The sequence below is a fragment of the Loxodonta africana genome, chromosome 21 (assembly GCF_030014295.1).
Source record: "Loxodonta africana isolate mLoxAfr1 chromosome 21, mLoxAfr1.hap2, whole genome shotgun sequence".
Taxonomy (NCBI): domain Eukaryota; kingdom Metazoa; phylum Chordata; class Mammalia; order Proboscidea; family Elephantidae; genus Loxodonta; species Loxodonta africana.
In genome coordinates, this window is record NC_087362.1 from 67229307 (window position 1) to 67253006 (window position 23700).

Consider the following 23700-nt stretch of genomic DNA (forward strand, 5'->3'; position numbering starts at 1 on the left):
TGAAAACGTTTTTAACCCTTAGCTGAGCCTGTCTCCCTAGCCAAAGGAAACAGCGTGGAGTCAGTCCCCGGGGTCCTGGGAACAGCCCTGCCACAGGCAGCCTAGTGGGGACATGGGAGTAGTAGGTAAGAACCTGTAATCTCTCTCCCCTCTGCTGTTGGCAATTCCGCTTCCAAAGCACATAAACCAAAAACACAAACCCACTGCTGTTGAGTCAATTCCGACTCATGGCAACCCTATACGACAGAGTAGAACTGCCCCACAGGGTTTCCAAGGAGCAACTGATAGACTCGAACTGCCGACCTTTTGCTTAGCAGCCGAGCTCTCAACCGCTGCACCACACAGCACAGAGCTCAAATTCACAGTCACTGGCACTGCTCTGTTAGGGCAGAGAAGCCAGATACCCAGCTCCCAGGAGGTAAACGTGTTCCAAATAAGAGCCACTGGGTCCTGTTCAGAGTGGGCACGTGACAGGCGTGAGCCGCACGGAGGGCACCTGGCAGCCGCCCTCCATACAACAGTTGTCCCACCTTGAGCCAGCCAGACACCTCTGGACAGTTACCCCCACGGGCCCTCAGACTTCTAGAAATGCGTGAGTCAGAGGGCAAAGGAACCAGAGTTGGGAAATAACCGCAGTGTCCACTGACAGGAGGCGGTGAGATGCTTCTGGAACAAAGAAGAAAGTGAGGTACGAACCGCAGAAGTGGCCAGCCACCCCTGGCTTAACAAGGAAGGGAAATGAGGCTATTTCCTCGTGTGTGCACAAAGATCTCCGCGGAAGGAATCACAAGAACCTCACAACACTGGCCCCTTTAGGGAGAGATATGCTGGTTGGTAGCAGTCCCTGGGTGGCACTAAGCACTCAGTCACGAGCTGAAAGGTTGGCGGTTTGAACCCACTCAGAGGCACCTCAGAAGACAGGCCTGGTAATCTGCTTCCACAAGGTCACAGCCTTGAAAACCCTCTGGAGCACAGTTCTCCTCTGCACACCTGAGGTCCCCATGGAATGGCCTAGACAGCAGCTAATAACAACGTGGTGTTTGGATGGGGGCATTTCTGGTTCAGCGGTAGACTTCTCGCCTTCCATGAGGGAGACTTGGGTGCCATGCCCAGCCAGTGCCCCTCATGCACAGCCACCACCCATCTGTCAGTGGACGCTGGTGTGCTGCTATGATGCTGAACAGATTTCAGCCGAGTTTCCAGACTAAGATGGACTAGGAGGAAAGGCTTGGTGAGCTACTTCCAAAGATCAGCCCATGAAAACCTGAGGGATCACAATGTCCAATGACAACTGATCACGGGGATGGCACAGGACGGGGCAGAGCTCGGTCCCATCGTGCACGGGGTCGCCAGCTCAATGGCAGCCACCAATTACAGTGCTGGCTGGGGGACAAGGGTCGGAGGGAAATGTTTTTATTACGTGCCTTCTTTACCTTTTGGATTTTCAACTATGGGAATGAATTACCTGCTAGAGAATAAACAATTACACAAGGGGAGGGGCAGGATTGCCAGATAAAATACAGGATGCCCAGTTAAATACAGAATGAGACACACTTAAGACGAGAATTTCTCATTTGCCTGAAACTGGGTGTTAACTGGGTGTTCTATATTTTCATTTGCTAACAGCCCTGCTGGGAGTGGGTTTTACCACCACGCCTCCCACTGACTTTTGGGTTAAGGGTTCTGCTTCGTTCATTCACAAATGAGCTGAGCCCCTGACTCCCCGCTGGCACTGTTGTCAGCATGGTGGGGGCGGGGGGTGCAGCCTGGCGAGGAAGAGGGGCCCTCCAGCCTGCAGCATGAGGCTCCCATTGACAACAAACAAGTAAAAAGAACAAACAAAAACGTCAGGACAGAGGAAAGAGGGCTCTAGGCAGAGGGGCCGGCCTTGGGGAAGGCTTAGAGGCAGAAAAGAGCCTGGTGGTGGAGGCCAGGGAGAGGGGGGCGCTGGGGCAACTGCACTGGGGAGAGAAGGGGGGATGAGAGGAGCGGAGATGGGAAGAGGGGAGTACAGGGTCAGGCATTTGGGTTTTACTCTAAGAACAGTGGAGTCTGAGCAGGACCGAGGTACCAAAAACGGCTTTCCTGGGTGACGACTCAGCATTAGACAGGACACTGGCACGGGAGAGACCTGACCCCTAGGGATGAACCTGCAGGAGGACGGGGCTGGGGGCAGAGAAGGGCAAGCAGAGGTCCCGTGAGGCCCTCCCAGGCTGGCGCTTGCTGCCCCTGAGGCTCGGGCAAGCAGCGAGAGGAAGCTGGAAAGATCCTGCCGCCAGCCACCAACATTCCTGATTGCGCACCAAAGGATGATTCACTAAGTGGCTGCCAGACACTGGGCTCCCTCCCTCCCTGGGAGGAAAAGAATGGCCTGGGGGCGGGGGGGAATGGGGGATGAGCAGGGTGAGGGCAGGACCCACCAGCCTGAGCCCACCTGGCCCCCTGACTTGGGCACAGGGGAGCAGTCTTGAAGGAAGGGGGAAGGCAGCTGGTACCACTGTCACACCCCAGGGTGCCCACAGGTTCCTGCCCAGTGGCCCCCAGCCATTCCCTCCTTTTCTGGTTCTTATCCAAAGTGTGTTTTGAAAATGTGTCTTGGAAATCTGGGAGATTAGTGACAACCTTGTGGAAAATAAACTAACAGTGACAGGTATTTACAGAGAGCTTATGACGCGGCAGCACGGGTGAGCACTCCCCTGGATTAGTTCTCTCACCCCTCGCCCCCCGGCGCTGGGCACGGCTGTCAACCCCGCTTCAGAGAGAAGCACTTGGAGACCAGAAAGTTGTTACTTGGTGCCTAGAATATACCCAGCGGCAGGGAGTTCACTCCTGCCCCAGCAGGCTTCTCCCCCAACCCTTCCACAGCCTTGGAGACAAGACACTGCCTTCATGGGGGTCTCCCCCAGAGGTCCAGACCCCAGTGCCCAGGACAGCCCTGCCCCCAGGGCCTCCTCGGCCAGCCCCGCCCCATCACCTACGTACCCGGGGGTCGATGACCAGGTAGGTGCGGATATTCATCTCCTTCAGGTAGGGGTCCCTCTGCTGCCCGTGCCCATCCTCCACTTCGTACGCCTTGTCCAGGTGGTTCAGCGTCGCCTCCGTGATGTGCACCCGGCTGGGGGACAGCCAAGTCAGGCAGAGCCCCGGGACCGCCACCAGACCCCCAGCCACGGCCCCACTGCAGGTCACCCATTGAGCACCCCCTGCCCCGCAGCCTCTGACTGCCCCCCAAGCCTCACCCGGGGACTCCAGATGCCTCCATCCTGTTGGCCAGGGACACGTCGTGGGACCATACGTCATACTGCCACTTGAGCAGCCCGATGACACCGCACAGCACGTTCCCGGAGTGGATGCCCACGCGCATGTTGATGTCCACACCCGTGGCCTCCCGCACCTGCCTGGGCAGAGCAGCCAGGTCACCCCACGCCCTAAACGCCGGGCAGGAGCGGGTAACGTGGCAGGGGCAGAGCACGGCAGGCCCAGCTCTCCGGAGAGAATGTTCCCACGCTGAGGGGGATACCTCCTCGGGAAGGGCTGAGCACCCCGGCCCTGGGAGGGAGCAAGGGACGTGGCCAGCCCCTGAGCTCCAAGGCTGGGTAGGCAAGAGGAGGAAGGCCGCCTGTCCCTGACTAGGAAGGCTCAGGGTGATGGGCCTCGAGCACTGGCCCTGCCATTTGCCTGCCTGGCAGCGGCCTGGACTTGGAGAGACTGCTGGGGTCTACAAAGGGGCTAGGCACCACCCTAACCCCTGAAAAGACAAGAGCATGAGCCAGCCCTGGGGGCCTCTGATACCCCATTTCTGGAAAATGGGAGCCCTGGGAACCACCAGCCCTAGAGCACCGCTCCACACCAGGATCACCAGGCAAGAGCTTTACCAGGGCCCAAGGCACCCCCAAACATAAGCAGCACCTGAGTCCCTTTGACAAGTGGAAGAGGGGCGGGGAGCTGCCTGTACCACATGTCCACAAACAGGGCTGGGACAGAGTCTGCCAGGGACAAAATCAGAGGGGGCTCAAGGGGGTTCGGTATACCCTCCACAATCTAGAGGGGAAGAAAGAGACCCAGAGAGGGCAGACACCTTCTGGGATGCAGAGCCAGGCTAGGACAGGGGACCACTCAGCAACCTGTCCAGGGTTTTCCTGGCAGCACCAGCCACTTCTGGGAAGACGGCCGGAGGCAGAGCTGAAGATGGCGCTGGGCCCACACCTGGACCAGTAGCGCACCTGGCCCAAACACCGGTCAGCTTGGCCGAGCCTGCCTGGCTCTCTACCACCAGCTTTGCCACCACAGCAAGGGGCCACGGAAAGCCTCGCAGGATTATCAGTGGTCAGGAGCCCCAGGAAACAGAAGGTCGTCTCCCTGCAGCCCCAAGGGCCAGTCTCCCAAGTCCACTTCAGAGGGGGAGCAGGGAGCAGATGGAGCCTTGGACTGAGCCCGGGTCTGAAAGTTCCTCCTGCTGTCTGCCCTGAAGCCCTCCTGCTGTTGCTAAGACTCGGTCCTGGGTGGAAATGGAGCTCAGCGGTCCCATTGTCACACTACCCAGCTCTGAGCTTAAGACTCTTTTCTGGGACCTGGAGCCCTGGCACAGGTGGGCACAGATGGAGGATGCAAGCAGGCCAGGTTTGGGCCCTCCGGCTTGTTGCAGGCTCCAGGCAAAACACTTCGCCCCCCTGAGCCTCAGTTTCCTCATCTGTCAAATGGAGGTGATGCAGAACGGGTCCACCATGGGGACAGTACCCACCACCCCAGGTTTGCCCTGGTACCCACTTGATGGCCTCACACATGTCCAGCCCCATCTTCACGCAGTTCCGGGCATGAGTGGGCAGGGACACAGGCAGGCCCGACACGCAGTAATAGCAGTCACCCAGGATCTTGATCCGCATGCACTCGTTGGCCTGTGGAATCATGAAGGAGCCAGGTCAGTGAGGGGCTGGGGGGCCAGGGGGTCACGCACATGGCCCTCCCTGCCAGCAGGGTGAGCCAGACTCTTTCCCAGCGAGGAGCTGCCTCATAGGGTATCAACCATGAGGAGCTTCTGCTGGGCCTGGGGACAGGGTGGGTCACCAGGAGGAACCCCCTAACCAAGCTTCAGGGGTGAAACCAAGTGTCCCTGAGGGCAGCCACCCAAATGCCTCTCAGAGAGCCGCTGCCTTTGTTTCATTTGTCCATGCAATGTTTGAGCACCTACTGAGTGCTTAGCCTCGGGACACAGCAGTGAACAGACAAAAGTCCCTGCCACCATGGAGCTCGCGTGCTGGCGGGAGCGTTGGACACTAAGCAAGATAAATCTATAGCACACCCTACGGTGTTAAGTGCTAAGGAGAAAAATGAGGCATGAGAGGGACGTTCCCAGGAGGCCAGAGAAGGCCTCTGGAAGACGGTGACATCTGAGGAAAAAATCCAAAGTAACCAAGGGAATGAGCCACACCACTATCTGCAGGAAGAGCACCCCAGGCAGAAGCAGCAGCATGTGCAAAGGCCCTGAGGCTGGAGTGCTGTTTGAGAAAGGCAGCACGTGTGGCTAGAGTGGGGCAAGTGGGGAGACATGAGGACAGAAAGGTAGCAAATAAGTCAAGGCACCTTGGCAAAATACCCTCTACCTTGGGGCAGAGGTGAGACCCAAGGGCAGGGCCATCAGGTGCCAAGGTACCCCCTAAGAGCTGGCTATGAGGCTAGGCATGCAAAACGAGCAGAGCTTGGGGGTGGAAGGAGAGCAGACAGGAAAGATGAGCACGGGGAGAAAGGAGCTGAGAGGGGTGAGGCTGGGGTCACGCAGAACAAGGCTGCCGTGGAGACACGCCCACAGAAGCAAGGGGGAACAGGAGGGGGCGCATCCAAGGTGCATCTGAAGTTGTGCCATGGCCATGGGGACTGGGCAAAGGCCACACATACCAAGGCCTTGTGGGTGGGTTTCAGGAACTCTGAAGAGGGAGCTACATGCCAGACATCTATCTTTGCCCTCCAACCCATTCCCACTCCGGCTGACCCTCGTGGGCGCGTCGACAGACGGTCTTACCCTGTGGCTTCCAGAAGGTTCAGCCAAGGGGGACCAGAGGGAGAGAGGTGAAGGGGCTGGTACGCTGAAGCCCAGCTCCCTCCCGCAGGGTCCCTAAAAGCTGCCTGGTCCCTAGAACGGAGGCACCCTCATCTCCAGGTCTAGCACCTGCTCCCCCATGGCCATCGGGCTGCCACTGACCCAGCACAGCACTGACCCTCCCTGGAGGTTCCCTGTGCCCGGGCACACCTTCGTGAACAGCGCCCTTACTACGCCCTCCTCCAATCACCCCACCTGAGCATGTGCTGGGTGTTTCCCAGTAGGCCGTTCTGGCACAGTCTGGGCTAAGTGGCCAGAAGGGCACAAGGACAGGGATCTCCTAGAAAGCAGCAGGAAGCTGGGAGAGGCCCAGACATCTGGGCACAGGCTCCACCTGCCCTTATTCCCGTTTAGGCCGGCGCAGGGGGCTGTCCTCTGGACCAGCCCCAGCTGATGTTACCTTTGAGGGATTGGCAGACCGGTGGGAGCCTGGCGCCGAGGCCACATTCCCCAGGTCGCTCCCCAACACAGTTGACAGGTCCACTGTGTCTGACAGTTACAAACTGGGGAAGCTGGGGGGTCCCTGAGTCCAGACGCAATGGGGACCCTCAGAGAGCAGGCCCTGGCTTTCAGGGGAGATTACAGTTCCGGAATCTGACTGCTAGTGGGAGAAGAGGCTGGACTCTTGCATCTGCACACTGGGACCTGTCCTCCTGGGCCTATGGGAAGGGGGAGGCCCTGGGGCTTTTGGCAGGGCCCCACCTGCTGGTCCCGGTGAAGTCAGAGCTCCTAAAACATGGCTCTCAGCTAGACAGGACCACTGGGACACTAAGCCTCCGGTGCTCAGGGTGGGACACTTCCCCACATATTCCTGGCAAAGGCCCCAGCCACCTCATGCCCCTCTCACTCTCTGTCCATTCACACTGAGCCACGTGCACTCCGTGGACATGAAGCTTTCTCTCTACTCTGGCTAACGGAGATTTGGTTACTCCCAGTGATGGGGAGCCCACCCCCTGATGCAGCAGCCCCTCCTAGGATTGAGGAGCTCTGACCATGAAAAGCTCTCCAGTGGGACCAGAACCTACCTCTCATCAAGCTCTAGACCACTGGCCCTCCACGCACAGAATCACCTGGGGGCTCTTTAAAAACGCTGATGGGGGTGGTATTCTACTTGAGCTTCCCACATGACTCGAATTGTGCAACCAAGGCAGGGGGGCACTCCTCAGATCTATGCTTCAGTCTCTACTTGGCTGCCACCTCTTCCAAGAAGCCTATCTTGACCACCTCATGCCAGGCTAGGTTTTCCCCACGTTCCTTCAGCCCCGGCACCCCTCTTCAAAGCACAAAGCATGTACACCATGAGCAACTTGAGGGCTGGCCCAACAGCCCACACTACCTCGGGGCCAGGGACTCAGCAGGTCTCAGGACCACTGGGTGAATTAATGAATACCTGAATATTCCTTCCAGCCACATGTGCACACGTGCACACGCTCACACACATGCATGAACATCCACACACTTGCACATGTGCACACACTCCCTGGCTGGGTGTTGTTCACGACGACAGTTGAGTGAGACCTCAGCCAAGCCCTGGCTGCTCTCCCAACCCTCCCAGTTGGCTGCACCCTGGAGCCCTCCCTGCCCAGTACCCCTCCCCTGCTTGGAACCTTTCTTGCTCCCCAGTGTCCTTAAGTCAAATCCCACTCCTCACCTCAGCCCTCAAGCCCCTGCACATCTGGCCCTGGCCACCCTGTCCCCTCGCTCTGTGTCCCACTTACACTGAGCCTTGTTCATTTCTCTCTACTCTGGGCTTTTACACATACTGTTCCCCCTGCCCAACCACTGTTCCCTTTCTTCTGGATCCTTTGTGTCTCTTTTTGGCTTTCTCGAACTTCAACGTGCACACGTTTGACCTGTGCGCAGCCTGGCCTTCCGTGGTCCCCCCAGGCTCCCAGGAGAGGCCGAGGCTCTGGCCTTGCATAGTGCGGATGAGCTGTCTCCTCCTCCAGGCAGCCTTCCCAGGCTTCCTCTGAGCCTCCACAGCCCCCGTGCATTCCCCAGTGGGCACCATTAGTCTCCCCACCAACCTCGCATTCCTGGGGAGGGCTCTGGTTGCCTTGCCAGGCTCTACCTTCCTCTCTATCTCAGGCTGGCACACAGCAGACACTGGGAAGCGTTTGCTGACTGAATGCTAGAATTCAGCAGAGGCTTCCCTGTCTGGATCCCTGCACAGTGCTGGGCACTCCCCAGCCCCCATGGATGTAGTGAGAGGCGATCCTGACTTTACGGTCAGCAGAGGGAAAGGTGCGGCCTTCCAGGGGCCGCGTGGCAGCCACAAGGGGCAGCACTGGCCAGCGGACTCACCTTGGCAATCTGGTCGAACTTTCCAAAGAGCTCGTTAAGCATCACCACCAGCTCCTTGGGGGAGCAGTCACTGGCCAGCTGCGTGAAGCCCACAATGTCTGCGTAGAGGATGCTGAGGGGTGGGGGGCAAAGAAGGTCAGAGCAGATCCTTGGAAGATGGGCAATCTGGGGAGTACCCGCCAACCCTGAGGCAAGGGCTCCCTCACCACTGGGGCCCCAACTAGCCCCAGCCTCGTCAGCTTCCACAGTGAAGGGATGGAAGCTCCCGGCCATGGAGCTGAATCAAAGTTCCAGAGGTTTAAGGTTAAAGCAAAATGGCGCAAACCCCAGAGACTGCAGGGGCCCTTTAGAGACCCCGCCCCATCAGGCCCTCAGCCACAGCAGACAATTGAAAGGCGCTCTTACAGGCAGAGAGTTCTGGCCCACAGAAATTCTTTTCTCCATTTCCTAGACCTGCGTTTTCGCTTTCGGCACAGACTTCAGAACCACCCCCCTGTAAGATGCAGCTCCACACGCCCTCAAGCCAGCTCTGCATCCCAGCACTTTACACACATCTGGTCCTCACACACCCCTTGTAGGGTTCCCCTTCTACAGATGAGCAAGCAGGCTCCGGAAGGTCGAGCAACCTGCTGCGATCTGTGGCAGCTCTCCCAGCTCCAAAGGCCGTGAATTCCTGGACTGCCCAGAGCCCAGACAGAAGGCAGCGAGGCCAGCGCTCGGGTAGAACACTGAGCCACCAGGCTCACAGCACCCACGGCCACACTTAACAAAGAATCTGCAGCCCTTCAAATCAGCCGGAACCAGGTATCAGGACTGGGGGGCCTTCATCTCCTTTTTGAGGGCCTGTGCCCCTCTGGAGAGTCACTAGGTAGTGCAAACATTTAATGTACCCAACTGCTAACTGAAACATTGGAGGTTAGTGTCCACCTAGAGGCAGCTTGGAAGAAAGGCCTGGCAATCTACTTCTAAAAAATCAGCTATTGAAAACCCTACGGAGCACAGCTCTACTCTGACACACATGGGGTGGTCATGAGTTGGAGCTGACTGGACAGAAGCTGGTTACTGAAAGAGATTAAAGTGACGCGAGGGCAGCGCTGGCCGAGAGGCTTGCTGAGGCTAAGAATCTTTTCTGTGCCTGATACATGAGAAGTCCCTGGGTGGTGTCATTCGTTAACAGACTCAGCTGCCAACGGAAAAGTTGGAGGTTTGAGTCCACCCAGACGTGCCTCAGAAAAAAAGTCCTGGAGATCTACATCTGAAAACTCAGTCACTAAAAACCCTCTGCGGCAGTTTTACTGTGACACACGAGGTCGCCATGAGTCAGAGTCAACAGTAATGGGTTTTTACTGGTGCCCCTTTGAGACTCATCTGAGAGCTAGAGACCCCTTTCCTCCTGGCAGTCATGCTTGCTCACATAGCTTTACAATTTCTGGGGGCTCTTGGATCTCCCCAACCCAATCTGAGCACACTGATGTAAGAGCCCTCATCTAATCCTACCTCCTCAGGAAACAAACAGGAAACTGAGGCCCAGGAAGGGCCTGGGGGAAGCCATAGTGAGCAGTGTCTCTGCCCACCCCCCAATCCCTAGGTGGGCTAGGGTCATAGCCTCCAGACACATCAGGGAGGCCACCTGCCAGGGCAGAGGGCCACGGATGAGGCTGCCTGCCAGGACTGGGGAGAGGGGAGGGGTCATGGGCGTGGCTGCCTGCCAGAGCAGGGGGTCATGGACGCACCTGACGTTCTGGTGCCGCTTGACATACAGGCTGTGGAAGTTGTTGTCGGGCATGTAGCGGCGGTCCCTGTGCTCCTTGAGGCGCTCAATGATGGCCAGCTTCATGCCCATGGAGATGTGGGCTGGCAGCACCGAGAGCAGCAGGTTCTCCTGGGCAGGCGGGACGTGAGGGGGGCATCAGGCCCCTATTCTCTCTACCCACAACGCTGCCATCTCTGCTGGCCTATGTCTTGCCACCAGCTCCCTGCCATATCGCCAGGAGCCCCCTGGAGTGGGATCCCCTGGGTGTCTAGCAATGCAACCGGTGCCCATGGCTGATCCACAGGGTCTGACTGTCCCACAGAGAAAGGAAGAGGGTGGAGAGGAGTGGGGGGAACAGGAAGCACAGGAGGGGGAGACGGAGGGGGATGGGAAGGGATAGGACCAGGGCAGGAGGGAGAGAGGGGACAGATGTGTGAGTAGGGGGTGGGGGCATGGGGGTGGGGAGACAGAGTGATATGTGGAAATGTGGAGGTGGGGGACAGAAGAACACGGGGGGAGGGGAGGTCGTGGGGAATGGAAGGCTGCGGGGTTGGGGAGGTGGAGGTAAGGGGAAGAGGGTAGGGAATGGGGTGTGGGACTGAAGGGCAGGGGGACGTAAGAAGAGGGACAGGGGCTCAGGGGGGCAGGACCATGGGGGGACCAAGAGGGTCCAGGCAGTGGCTCCAGGGGAGGGGCCCACCTGCTGCCGCTTCTCGATGCGCAGCTTGCTCCGGACCTGGATGCACTTCACAGTGTAGGTGAACAGGTCTCTGGAGGCATCCTGCATCCGGTGCTTGTGGAAGGCGCCAGTCAGGTTCCCGCACAAGAAGATGATGGCATTGGCCAGCAGCTGGAGTGGGTGGGTGGGGCTCAGCACTCAGCCTGGCCATGCCCCACCCCATCTCACACCAGCCCCCTTGGTGGGCATCCAGGCTCCTGACCCCCAGCCCACTCGGGCTGGCACCCCTTCATGGGGCAAGCAGGGAAGACGCCTGGCAGGGGCTGCCTTCTCATGAGGCACCAGAGCCACAGGACTGGCATGCAGGCCCCTTCTCTGAATCCACCAGGCACTTCCTGGCCCAGAAGGGCTGGGACACCAGAGACCGGAGAGGCAGAAGTGGCACCCACCTCAGAGGGCCCAGGGCCTGAAGTAGCACCCAGGGCCAGAATGGGCACCCAGGCCCGTCAGGGGAAGACCAAGAGTTACCACCAGTTACTAACAAAAGGCTCATCGCATTTAACATAACTCACAGAATGCAAGCCCCAGGGAGCACCCCAGCCCTGTCAGGAGGGGTGAAACCCCGGGGACCTCACCTCACAGCGGGGCACCTGACCTGGGAAGCAGGATCAGGGTCAGGACTCAGGCAAGGGCTGGGCTTCTGGGGGCCCCAGCCAGCAAAGAAGGTGGAGGTGGCCAGCTACTCCAGCAGCAGATTCGGGGAACCTGACCTTGGGGTGCTGTGACCTGCCTCCAAATCCTTCTCGGAGGCCTTCGGGGCCCAACTCACCCCACGGAGGCTTGGCGCCCTCAGCTTCAAACCACATCCCCTGGCCCAGAGTCCCCTGCCCTGCCCCTCACCTTCAGCACTATGTGGTCACTAGGCATCTTGTGGGCCCCCAGGAGGATGCCGAGCACGAGGAGGTGGGAGACAGTGGAGACGACCCCCACTGCGACGGCCCCCCACATGCTGAAGGGCAGCAGCGTGTACACCACGAAGATGACAAACAGGAAGAAGGGCACCTGGGGACAGGCCACTGTCAGGTTCAGCCTGCTGCCGGCCCTCTATGCAGGGGGACACCTGGCCAAGCTGTCCACAGCCTGGGACACAGCCCCAACACTGAGCTGAGAGCGGGGTCCTGTGGGGACGGCCCCCAGAAACCTGAATGCTGAGCCCTGCCCACCAGTGCCCTCTGTCCTCAGCCCTCCCCCACCCCCTCAGGGTGAGACCCAGCCAGCACCAGCGATGGAAACGCAGTGGATCAAGAAAAAGTCAAAGTGTGCTTCTGGGTCTGGCCCAGCCGGCATTATCCATTGTTTCCTTTGCGCCGGTTTGGTTCTGCAGCCAAGGTTGAGCCTCCCAGGAGGGAGGCTCCATGCCCCTCGTAACCAGGGAGCCCCACTGATGCCCACGCCAGGCGGCCCTCCTGGCAGGACGGTAATTACAGAGAAGATTGCAGGGTGGGGTGCTCACCTGCCCCTCTGGCAGTGCAGTCCCACCCACCCGGCCACACTGGGAGCTGGCCAGCCAGGCGCTACTCTGCCTGCTTTGCCCCCGCCCCCTGGGAATAGGGCCTCTCCCTCTAAGCTGTCAGTCTGCATGGTTTAAATGAGCCTGACTCCACCCCAGAGAAGGAGCAGGTCACATGGCCCAGGCACACCGGGTAGAGTGGACCACCCCTCGCCAACAGTGTCCAGGCAGGGCCCTTGACCAGGCCAGGCCCGTGAGACTCAAGCTGGGGCCTGTTGCTGGTTGGGTGAAGGCTCTCTCTTTCAGCGGGGGTGACTAAGCCGGTGGGCAGGCAGCCTGGGGCTGCTTACTGCCATCTCCGCCCGCACCTGGGGACAGCATGCATGGGAATCAAACACCAGAGGAAAGCAGGGCCGAGAGAACAGGTCTGGCCATGTAGTTGGAGTCCCTCGGCCTTCCCTGGTACGTGTGCCAATTCGTGACTTTTTGGCTGAGTTGGGGTTCTGTCATTTCCAACCAAATGAAGGTCCACCCAGAAACACCATAGCCATCAGGGCAGATCACTGTGGACAGAATCAGCCCGGCCCTGTCCTAAGTCTCAAACCATGGCAATGAGGAATGGGCAGAGCCCTGCCCAGCACACCCAAAGCAGGCCCCTTCTCCAGAGGGGACCTGATACCCAGCGAGAGCAGGAGCTGCCCTGGTGCACTCAGCCCCGAGACAGAGGGCCAGGGGACACTCAGGGCCCCACCCCGTTACCTGCTCCCAGGAGCAGGCCCCCTTCATCCGTGAGTCGTACAGCAGCACGTAACCCAGCGTCATGAGGCAGGCCCAGGTGAGCAGCGCCAGGGCCCTGAGCCCCCGCCGCACAAGGCAGTCGACATACACCAGCAGGTAGAGGGCAACAAACACGACAAGCACCACGACCGCCGTCCCCAGGAGAGTCTTGAGTTTGGAGGGGTCCTGGGCGGGGCACAAAGACACAGGAATGCCTCAGCTTCCCCAGCGGGCATCACTCCTGCCAGAGAGCTGCCCTGGCCAGTGCCACTGCAGGGCACCCTCCACGTGGCAGAAGTCGTGCCCCTGACAAAACCAGGTTCTTTCTGGCCTCCGGGCCTTTGTTTGGGCTCAGCGTCGGCCTTAGCCACCACCTTACTAGTCTCCTGCACGGGAACCTAAGCCTCCTTCAAGGCACCCTAGTAGTGCAGTGGTTAAGTGCTTGGCTGCTAACAGAAAGGTCAGCGGTTCGAACCCATCAGCCTCTCTGTGGGAGAAAGATGTGGCAGTCTGCTTTTGTAAAGATTACAGCCTTGGAAACACTGTGGGGCAGTTCTACTCTGTCCTACAGAGTATATACAATAACAGGTAAGCCTCCTTCATGGCCCAGCACTATGACACTAGCTCTCCCCACCCGCCCTCCCCACTTCAGGCAAAGCCAGTCCCCTCCTGCCTCTGGGTTCCCATGGTGCTCTATGCATACCTACAGGTGACAGGTCTGACAAGGCTACAGGAGCACAGGGAAGGGCTTATCCACAGGCAGAGAAGCCCTGGAAAACTGCCTGGAGGAGGGGATATTATGCCTGTCTCAAAGAACGAACTGCGGTTTGTGAGAGAATGACGAGAAAAGGCATCCCAGACAGGGAGGAGCTTGAGCAAAGGTACAGGGGTGTGACAGGTTGGGGGCAGCACCCAGCACATCCTGGATGCTGAAGTTTCTGTTTCCTCAAGCAGCTGCATGAGGGCAGAGCCTGATCTGGGGGCCTGGCACACAGTAGATACTCAGTAGCTATTTGTTGAGAGATGAAACGAATGTCATGCAGTTTACAGCCACACAGACACAGGTGTCCCTGGTGGTGCAGGCATTAATGCACTTGGCTGCTAACCAAAAGGTTGGTGGTTTGAGTCCATCCAGAGGCATCGCAGAAAAAAGGTCTGGCCACCTAATTCTGAACAATCAGCCGCTGAAAACCCTATAGAGCACAGTTCTACTCTGACACACACAGGGCCGCCATGGGTCACAATCACTTTGACAGCAACTAGTTTTTTGAGTCTTCAAGTGGTGTAAATGGTAACATGCTCAGCTGCTAACCAAAAGGTTGGAGGTTCAAGTCCACCCAGAGGTGCCTTGGAAGAAAGCCCTGGCTTTCTAATTCTAAAAAAATTAGCTGTTGAAAACCCTATGGGGCACAACTCTACTCTGACACACACGGGGTTGCCATGAGTCAGAATCAACTCAATGGCAACTGGTTTAGAAACTGGCAGCACTGATAGAGCGCCTACAGTATACCAGCTACTACACAAATATCACCTTTCTCAAAATATCCTACAGTCTCCTGTGTCTTCTTCTAGAACTCTGCTGTCTGATACAGTAGCCACAAGTCACATGCCACTGTTTTGCTATTTAAATTTACATTCATTAAAAATAAAATTTTAAAATTCAGTTCCTCAGTCATAGTAGCCACATCTCAAGTGCTCGGTAGCCACCGGTAGCTAGTGGCTGTAGCAAGGCCAGTCTAGGTCAGAGCTGATGGTGGTGGTGGTTGCCTGGATAGCTGTGCTCAGAACAAGTGCTGGGATTGATTAATGATGTCTGCCATAGTGCAGCAATGGGGAGCAGGCATTCACAGGCCAACCCTAACCTAGGTCTTCAATAAAACCTAATTTCATTGTGAGGAAAAGTGAGGGTAACTTATCTGACCAAAGTAATGTAATATCTAAAGCCACCTCAGACTTCAAAATTAAAATAAAAATCCAGCCTTCCACCAGCCTAAATATCCTCTATAATATTTTTCAGGTGAGGAAACTGAGGCTTAGAGAGGATAAGGACTTGCCCAAGCCCTCACAAGTACGAAGTGTCAGAGCTGAGATTGGAGCCCCAAAGTAGGCCCCTGCCCAGCCCCCGCTGCCCGCCCGGCACCCTTACTCACCCAGTTGATGAACTCGATGACGATGAGGGCAGTGCAGGCCGCGATAGCCACCAGCAGGAATGTGAGCAGCAGCGGCCCGCGCTGGCTGGTGAGGCTATACCTCTCATACAGCGCATCCTGGTCTGGGCCCTCCTCACCCTCGTTGAGGAAATAGCGCCCCTTGGCTGGCATCCTCTACCCTTCTCACGCCCACTCGGGAGACCCCACGGCCTAGGGGGCATCTGTCTGCCGACACCCTCCCCTGTGGGCCTAGGCCTCGGGCCTCTCCAAGCCTGACAGGTTGGGCTGGGGAGCAGCCCCCAGGGTCTGCAGCACCAAGGGCTCCACAGTGCCTGCCGCTCCAGCCACCAGGGCTTCTCACCACAATGCCATAATCTTGGTTTGCATCCAGGCCAGGCTGATCAGACACATGGGGTCCTCAGATCTGCAGAGACACAAGGGAGACCCAGTATTTTACCTCAACAGGCTAAGCCACGACAGGGTAGCATCAGGGGAAGGGAGAACAGGGCTACGGGGTCCAATTTATCAATTTAATCCTAACTTAACTTTTGTTGTTAGCTGTTACGGAATCAGCCCCAGACTCGTAAGAACCCCACGCGCCATGGAACGGAACACTGCCCAGTCCTGCACCATCCCCGATCCAACTGTGGAGCGCATCGTTGTGATCCACAGGGATTTCACTGGCTGACTTTTGGAAGCAGATCACCAGGCCTTTCTTCCTAGTCTATCTTAGTCTGGAAGCTCCACTGAAACTTGTTCAGCATCATAGCCAACACTCGATACTCCGCTGACAGCTTCCTGGCGGGTAAGCCTGCAGAAGTCAGTCTCTGGCCAGCCGATTTTGGATTCGCCAGCCGCTGCGATCCCATGAGCCAGCAGACATCTCCAGCCTGCCACCTCACCTCCAGAGCTTGAGGTGCATTGGCCGAGAATCACGTCCTGTTTATAGCCTTGCCCACTCCGAGGTCACAAAGCTAGCCCTCTGTGTTTTCTTCTAGAATGGCCCTTTCTAATACAGTAGCCACTAACCATATGTGGTTATTTAAAATTATTAAAAATAAAGTTAAAAATTCAGTGTCTCAATTAGATAGCAGATAAGAACTATTATAGGTGAAGGGAAAGACAACACACAATACAGGAGAGGTCAGCACAACTGGACTAAACCAAAAGCAAAGAAGTTTCCTGAATAAACTGAACGCTTTGAAGGCCAGCATAGCAGGGGCGGGGGTTTGGGGACCATGGTTTCAGTGGACATCTAAGTCAATTGCCATAATAAGATTTATTAAAACATTCTGCATCCCACTTTGGAGAATGACGTCTGGGGTCTTAAACACTAGCAAGCAGCCATCTAAGATGCATCAATCGGTCCCAACCTACCTGGATCAAAGGAAAATGAAGAACACCAAAGACACAAGGTAATTATGAGCCCAAGAGACAGAAAGGGCCACATGAACCAGAGACTACATCAGCCTGAGACCAGAAGAACTACATGGTACCCGGTTACAACCGATGACTGCCCTGATAGGGAACACAACAGAGAACTCCTGAGTGAGCAGGAAAGCAGTGGGATGCAGACCCCAAATTCTAGTAAAAAGACCAGACTTAATGATCTGACTGAGACTAGAAGGACCCCGGAGGTCATGGTCCCCAGATCTTCTGTTAGCCCAAGACAGGAACCATTCCCAAAGCCAACTCTTCTGACAGGGATTGGACCGGACTATGGGACAGACAGTGATACTGGTGAAGAGTGAGCTTCTTGGATCAAGTAGGCACACGAGACTATATTGCCATCTCCTGTCTGAAAGGGAGATGAGAGGGTAGAGGGGGTCAGAAGCTAGCTGAATGGACACGAAAATAGAGTGGAGGGAAGGGATGTGCTGTCTCAGGGGGAGAGCAACTAGGAGTATATAGCAAGGTGTTTATAAATTTTTGTATGAGAGTCTGACTTGATTTGTAAACTTTCACTTAAAGCACAATAAAAATTTAAAAAAACAAAATGAAAAAAAAATTTAGTGTCTCAGCTGCACTAGTCACATTTCAAGGGCTCAAGAGCCATGCTAGCCAGTGGCATCTGGGCTGGACACACAGAGGCAGAATATTTCTCTCATCGCAGAAAGCTCTACCAGACAGCACCGCTGTAGATGTCTAGCTGTTTCACTTTCACATTTATACCTCTGATCCACCTCGGTTAACTTCTATGTGTGGTGAGTGAGGGATCAAACTTCCTTTCTTTTTTCCATATGGATATCTAATTATCCCAGCAGAGACCATCCTTCTGTTGCCCCACCTCTGTCATACATCAGACCACTGTTAACATGGAGTCTGTTTCTAGAATGTTCTGTTCCGCTGGCCCAAGTGCAAATATCACACTCACTCAATTACTGTTGCTTTTTGGTCTTACGCCTCCAGGTCCAGAAACTGTGATATTGGAAGCCCTGAGATTTGGGGAGATGCTTGGGGCCCAGATGGGATGGGGAGGCCAAGGGGGGTAGGCTCAGGCGCCCACACCCACTGCAGCCTGAGCATCCTCCTTGCATCTATTTTATGTCATGCTTCCATGTAAGACTGCATTTTTCTTAAAAAGCTCACTGACAAAAGTTTAAGAAGTTTGCAAACCCCACTTCACATAAGAGGAACCTGAGCTTCGGAGAGGAAACATGGTGGACCTGAGACCTTGCCCCGCCTTGTGACAAAGTTGGGAGCAGCCCCAGGCTTTCGACGCTCAGCCTGGTTGGGCTCCCTGTTTCCCCAGCACCATTCACTCATTTGCTCATTTGTTTATTCCAAGAAGACTTGCTAATCACCACCTACTGCATGCCGGCCCACTATACCTCCTGTATGCCAGGCTGGCTCTCTCTCCCTGGGGCTCGGAAGTAGCTCCATAAGAAAGTTATACAAAAAATGTGCAATCCTTAGACACAGCACTGGGGCTTGCGGGAGGCTGCCGTGCTCCCAGGAGGAACCGTGTGCTAAGGGAACGGCCCTGGACCAGAAGCCTTGACACCTGACACCCTCCAGGACTGCCTCAGGGACTGGAATCAGGACAAGCAAGAGAATGCAGGGGCAGAGGGCAGCGAGGCTGTAAGCCGTGGGGGCTGAGCAGTCCCCAGGGGCACTAACTGCCGCTGGCAGAAGCTACAAAGGATCCAGAAAAGGGACGGGAGCCCAAGGATGCTCAGGGTCTCTGAGCCCAAGTAAAGCCACCTAGTGAATGTGGGCTACGGTGAGGTCCCGGGGGCACCCCGTTCCCTTGCTACAGCCCCCAAAACAAAATGGAAAAACCATGCATTTCAGGGTGGAAGGAGGGGCCTTTGCCAGGGTTCTGGCTTCTCTCCACCCGCCAGGCTAGGGCAGGGGTCCACACGCTTGGAACCTGTTTAACCATGGGCAGCTCTGTGGGGTTGGCACCAGGGCTACCAGAGTGTCCAAAGAGCTTAGACAAACTACAAATCTGATTTCTACATGAAATGCCCTGACTTTCAAACATTGGCAGATAATTTAAATTTTTTTGAATGGTACAGCCCACTAGTTTGCAACTTCTAAATCTAACCTAACCAGAGAAACGAGAGGCATTTACTGAGCATAACCATATATGCCATCACCCACCTGTCAGTTCGTTGTATTGTGGTGGCTTGTGTGTTGCTATGATGCTGCAAGCTATGCCACTGGTATTTCAAATACCAGCAGGGTCACCCACAGTGGACAGGTTTCAACACGGCTTCCAGACTAAGATAAGAAAGGCCTGACAATCTACTTCTGAAAATTAGCCAATGAAAACCTTATGAATCACAACAGAATATTGTCTGATATAGGAAGGCAGTCAAAAGACACAGTGGCTGCAACAACGGACTCAAGCATACGGAGAGTTGTGAAGATGGCACAGGATGGAGCAATGTGCATTCTCTTGTACATGGGGTCACCAGCAGTCAGAATCAACTCAATGGCAACCAACAACCACCATATGTGACCAGCCCTATGCTGCGGGGTTCACAAAACAAGACAAGCTCCCTGTCCTGGGAAGCTCCTTAAAGCAGCTCTTTTCAGTGATCACAGCAGCAGCTCCTGGGGAGCAGCCTGAGCCAGACACCCGCACATACAACCCGCACCATCTCCGTAACGCCGCCAGGGCCATGCTATTAGGACCATTAGACAGGATATGCAACTGAGATCCAGAGAGGTGAAGTGGCTTGTCTACAATCACACAGGTGAGGCTGGTTGCTGGAAGGACTGGGATTCAATAGCCTGGCTCCCAAACTAGTGATCCTCAGCCGGGCCTCGCTGTCACTCTGAACAGAGAAGAGGCTGCCCCACTGAGCCCCTTCCAGCCACAGCTCCCGGGGGACTGAACCAGATGCCATGAATAACAGTGCCTGTCCCTCTGGTCTGATGCAAGATGCTGGTGCACTGAGTGCCAGGGAGAAATGCCAAACACCAGGAGCCTGAGGGGGCTACCAGCAGCTGCTCCATCCTCTGGGCAAAGCTGGCCAGGCAGCCCAAACAGGCAGAGCTCAGAGAAGCCCAAGTGTGTACACACACACGTTACCCCACATGCCACCGTCCATCCCCCAGGCGCCCGACCTGCCTTTCCAGGCACATGGATCCTGCAGAGGCAGGCAGGGAAAGAGAGGAAGCTGTTGAGAGGTTTCCGAGGGCCTGTGGAGACCCAGGCCTGGTAAACACTCATCTCAGGAATCTAATTAGGCCGCTTCCTGGGCAACAGCAGGCAGAGCGGGTGGACAATGGGCAGCACCTGGCCCATCTCCGGACCCCTTTCAGCTACTAGAACAAGCCGGGTCGTGCCTGGCAGAGCCGGAGGCTGGGAGGAAAGGCTTCACCTATCAGGCCTGGAGAGACAGCCAGGGGACCCACCGCCTGTGAGCATCTCCACAGACCAGCTCCTCTCTAGCAGCAACCCCCAAAGCCAGATCCAGAGGCCTCCCTCAGCCAGGGAGGGTTTCAAGACCCCTCTGTCTAATCGCCTGTTCTTCTGATGGTCGCTGATTTGGCTTGCCATTGGGAGGGCCCCTCAGAGAGCACCAGATGAAGAAACCCCTCTGCCCCATTTCCAGCGAATGGCCTTGCAGCCTCAGCTCACATTATCTTCGTGATGGGGAGCTCACCACCTCTCAGGGCAGACTTGACCATCGCCAGCACCTCTGGCTGTGAGAAAGTTCTACCCCGCCTCCCCTACTGGGCCTATCTGAACTCCAAAGCCACCGAGAGCAGAGATGTGAACTTGGTAGTGTCAAGGCCCCTTTCCCTGGAGGGACTGTAGTCCCTGGGATCCCTCACTGTCTTTCACACCCTTGCGGCCAAGCAGGACCAGCAGCCCAAGCAGCCCCATCTTACAGGTGCCTGAGGTCCTGGCAAGGGTTCAAGTTGGGAGGAGGGTGTTTCCTACTTCCACTGGGCAATGTCCCCTCTCTGACAAGACTCCCTGAGCCCCTGGATCCAGCTCTGCCTGAAATTCAAGCAACCCCAGGTGCTTTAATCACATGGGGTCATCAAAACCCCTTTCAGCTTAAGCCAGTTTGAGTTTCCGTCACCTGCAACCCAAAATTCCAAGTTCCATGTGGGGCCTCTTGCCCCAGCTTGTGTCCAGGAAAGCCCCAGGGCCCCTCGTTAGGTCCAGAGCTGGGAGGAGGGTCCTAATGAGCTTGGAAGTAAGCGGGGCCCTGCAGACACTGCCAGTCCTGGCTACGATCTCCTCTGGCAGGGGACTGGGCCAGGGAAGGAACACCCCCTGCTAAGACCTCTATCACCTGTGTCTCAGACTCCACAGCCCAGGCCCAGCCAGGCTGCAGAGGACCTGGGGAAGCTGGGAAGGAGGCGCCCCACCTGGGGCTGGAGGAGGCTGGGGGAACCCAGCATCCTCTTCTGTGGCCTCCAGAGCAGCCTCCCTCACAGGAGAATTAGGGAGCTCACAGGCACACTTACACAGAAATGGACATCAGGGGAATCCAGCTCACCACTCCCCAAGAGATCTCAGCCAGCTCCGAGCTCCCTGCGTTCCAGCCCTGTGAGACAGCAGGGCGGGGAGGCTTTGAACAAAATCTATTGAGCACTTGCTGGTGCCAGGTGCTATGATCTCTTTAAATCTTCACACCTGCCCTGTAGGTGTCTGTTACTATTGCTCCATTGTATGTATGCATAAACTGAGGCACAGAGAGGCCACACTGCTAGAGAGAAAACCGGAATTTGAACGCAGACTGTCCAGGCTCCGCCCTTCATCCTGACCATCGCCCTCACAATGCTGGCATCCAGAGGCCATTACATCTCAATGCCAACACCTCCTTGCCCTTCCCACCCCCTTACAAGCCCCAGGTCAGAGCTATGGCCAAGAGGGTGGGGGGCAAAGTAGACCCCATCAAGGTGCCTCCTTTTGCCTTTGATGGGCAAGGTCAGGAGCCAAGCCAGGGAGCCTTCTGTCAGCCAGTGAAATCCAGGAGGGCCTCCTCTTCCAGGAAGCCCTCTGAGCTACCCCTCCCACACAAACACACACACCCTCCTCTCCAGTCCCTGCGACAAAGGCAGGACCGTAGTCTCTGCCTATCGCTGACTGGCGGCAGCCAGGTTCCCAAGCAGAAAAGGTGCTGCCAGAGGTGTTAGGCAGAGGTGCTAGAGGTGGGGGGTTGGGATCCCATGTTGTGACTACAGGACTGGGCCCTCAGGGGTGCTCAGGAAACTCTTCCCTGGAGAACTGGCAGTGTCCCCAGGCCTACCACAACTGCTAGGGGGAGAATATTCTAGATCCCCCCCACCAGCGTTCCCAGAGAGCACAGACAGCACATACAGGGGACCCACTTCCTCACCCAGCAGGTGCTGGCAGGAACCCCAGCCTGGTTTCCTCCAGCCCAGCCTCGGCAGGCCCCAGAGCTGAGCAGGGCCTGGGGCCCTGGTAGCCTCAGAAAGGGGAAGTGGAGGCCTTGGGTATGCGGGGGCAGTCAGGCCTGAGGAGAAGAGAGACCCAGTCAGGCCCCTGGGCGGGTCTCTGCACCCACGCCCGCTGGGGCAACCGCACTGCTGCAGCCAAAAACACACAAGCATACAACCGTGCCTCCCAGGCCAGCGGCTACAGGCGTCATCGCTAGGCTCCGTCACAGGTGAAGGTTTTGTTTGCTGGGGAGGGTCTCATGTTCATGCCATCTCCCTCGGGAGGCCCTGAGCTCCGTGAAGGTGGCACAGCAGCTTCTCTGCCCAGCACAGGTCTGGCACAAAGGGGCACCCAGGAAACCAGGGGATGGGCAAAGGGCTTCCAGCCTGGCTGGCAGGCAAGGCCTCCCTGGCCTCACCTCTGCCACCCCAAATCTGCTCCACCAGCCTCCAGGCCCCCGAGAGTCCGGTAGCCTGGGACCTCTGCACCTTTGCTCAGGCTGCTGTCAGACCTCCTCCCCAGGCACTCTCCCCCAGGCACAGTCTGATTCACTCTTCAAGGCCCCTTCAAATTTCACCCACTCAGGAGGCCTTCCCAGACCCCTGCTCAGTGTTCCGGGGTCACACATCCAGCAACTGCCTCACCAAACTGATATAGGATCTCTGTGTCTGTCTGGTCCTGAGGCCGGGCCCGGCCAACAGCTGTGGAATGGATGAATGAATGGATGGATGGAGTGGATGAATGAACGAGCCAGCCAACCAGCTGGAACCCTGACCCAGGCAGAAAGGTGGGAAGCAAGCAGGAGAGCCTTGGTGAGGAAGGGGAGCAAGGCCTCAGGCAGAAGGAGAGGAAATGGATCAGCAGAGCCTCCCTCAGCACGGGAAACACCTGCTGGCCTCGCACCTGCCGGCCTCACACCCGGGCCTGGGAGACTGGGTTCCGCTACCCACCAGCTGTGTGGGCGGCAGCGTCACCTCATACCTCACACTCGGGTTCTCGGTATTTTCATCAGGAAGCTGGGGTGCTGATAACCAAATCGTCTGTGACAGACCAGGCTGGTGGAAGAGAAAACCCACAAACAAGCCCAGAAAGAAGGCCCAGTCCCAGAACGAGGAAGCCACACAAGATCACGGCTCAACTGTGGGGTCTCAACAGGGGAAACAGGCACAGAGCAGGAAGGAATCCCCCAGGATCCTCCACTCCTCTGCCCATCTCCCAAGGCAAAAGCCAAAGTTCCTCAATGGCATCAGTCCCCAGGCACACTTCAACCCGGCCCCCCACCCCACTCCAGGCTTCCCAGCAGCTTGGCCCAGCTGTGAGCACTGGGGCGACATTCGGATGAGTTTCAGTCACTGGAGCACCAACTCTGTGCCAGACACTGTTCCAGGCACTTTACCCTTTCCAACAACCCCCCTCCAGGCAAGGATGCGAGGCTCTGAGAGAGAAGTATGGCAGTTGTGCCCAAGGTCACACAGCTAGGAAGCCTAAGAGGCGGGAACACAAGCGAGGCTGGAGACTCAGGCCAGGGGCCAAGACGAAACTCTGCTTAGTGCACAAGC

The 23700-nt window shown here is 56.8% G+C and overlaps 1 protein-coding gene across 12 annotated transcripts in view; it reads right to left on the bottom strand.

Annotated features, from left to right (window-relative positions):
• Positions 1-23700, bottom strand: part of ADCY7 (adenylate cyclase 7) — a 40196-nt gene that overhangs the window by 12155 nt on the left and 4341 nt on the right. For 9 of the 12 annotated variants that reach the window (XM_064274066.1, XM_064274063.1, XM_064274067.1 and 6 more), the window contains 9 exons: positions 15268-15691; positions 13100-13303; positions 11731-11892; positions 10852-11001; positions 10132-10280; positions 8399-8510; positions 4768-4895; positions 3240-3398; positions 2983-3115 (listed from right to left, as the gene is read on the bottom strand). In XM_064274066.1, coding sequence (XP_064130136.1) covers positions 2983-3115; positions 3240-3398; positions 4768-4895; positions 8399-8510; positions 10132-10280; positions 10852-11001; positions 11731-11892; positions 13100-13303; positions 15268-15438 — 1368 coding nt within the window. In that variant the 5' untranslated portion in view covers positions 15439-15691. Of the gene's footprint in view, positions 1-2982; positions 3116-3239; positions 3399-4767; positions 4896-8398; positions 8511-10131; positions 10281-10851; positions 11002-11730; positions 11893-13099; positions 13304-15267; positions 15692-22079; positions 22218-23700 lie in introns of those variants that run through there. The other 3 variants (XM_064274064.1, XM_064274069.1, XM_064274068.1) reach the window with 3 other exon arrangements.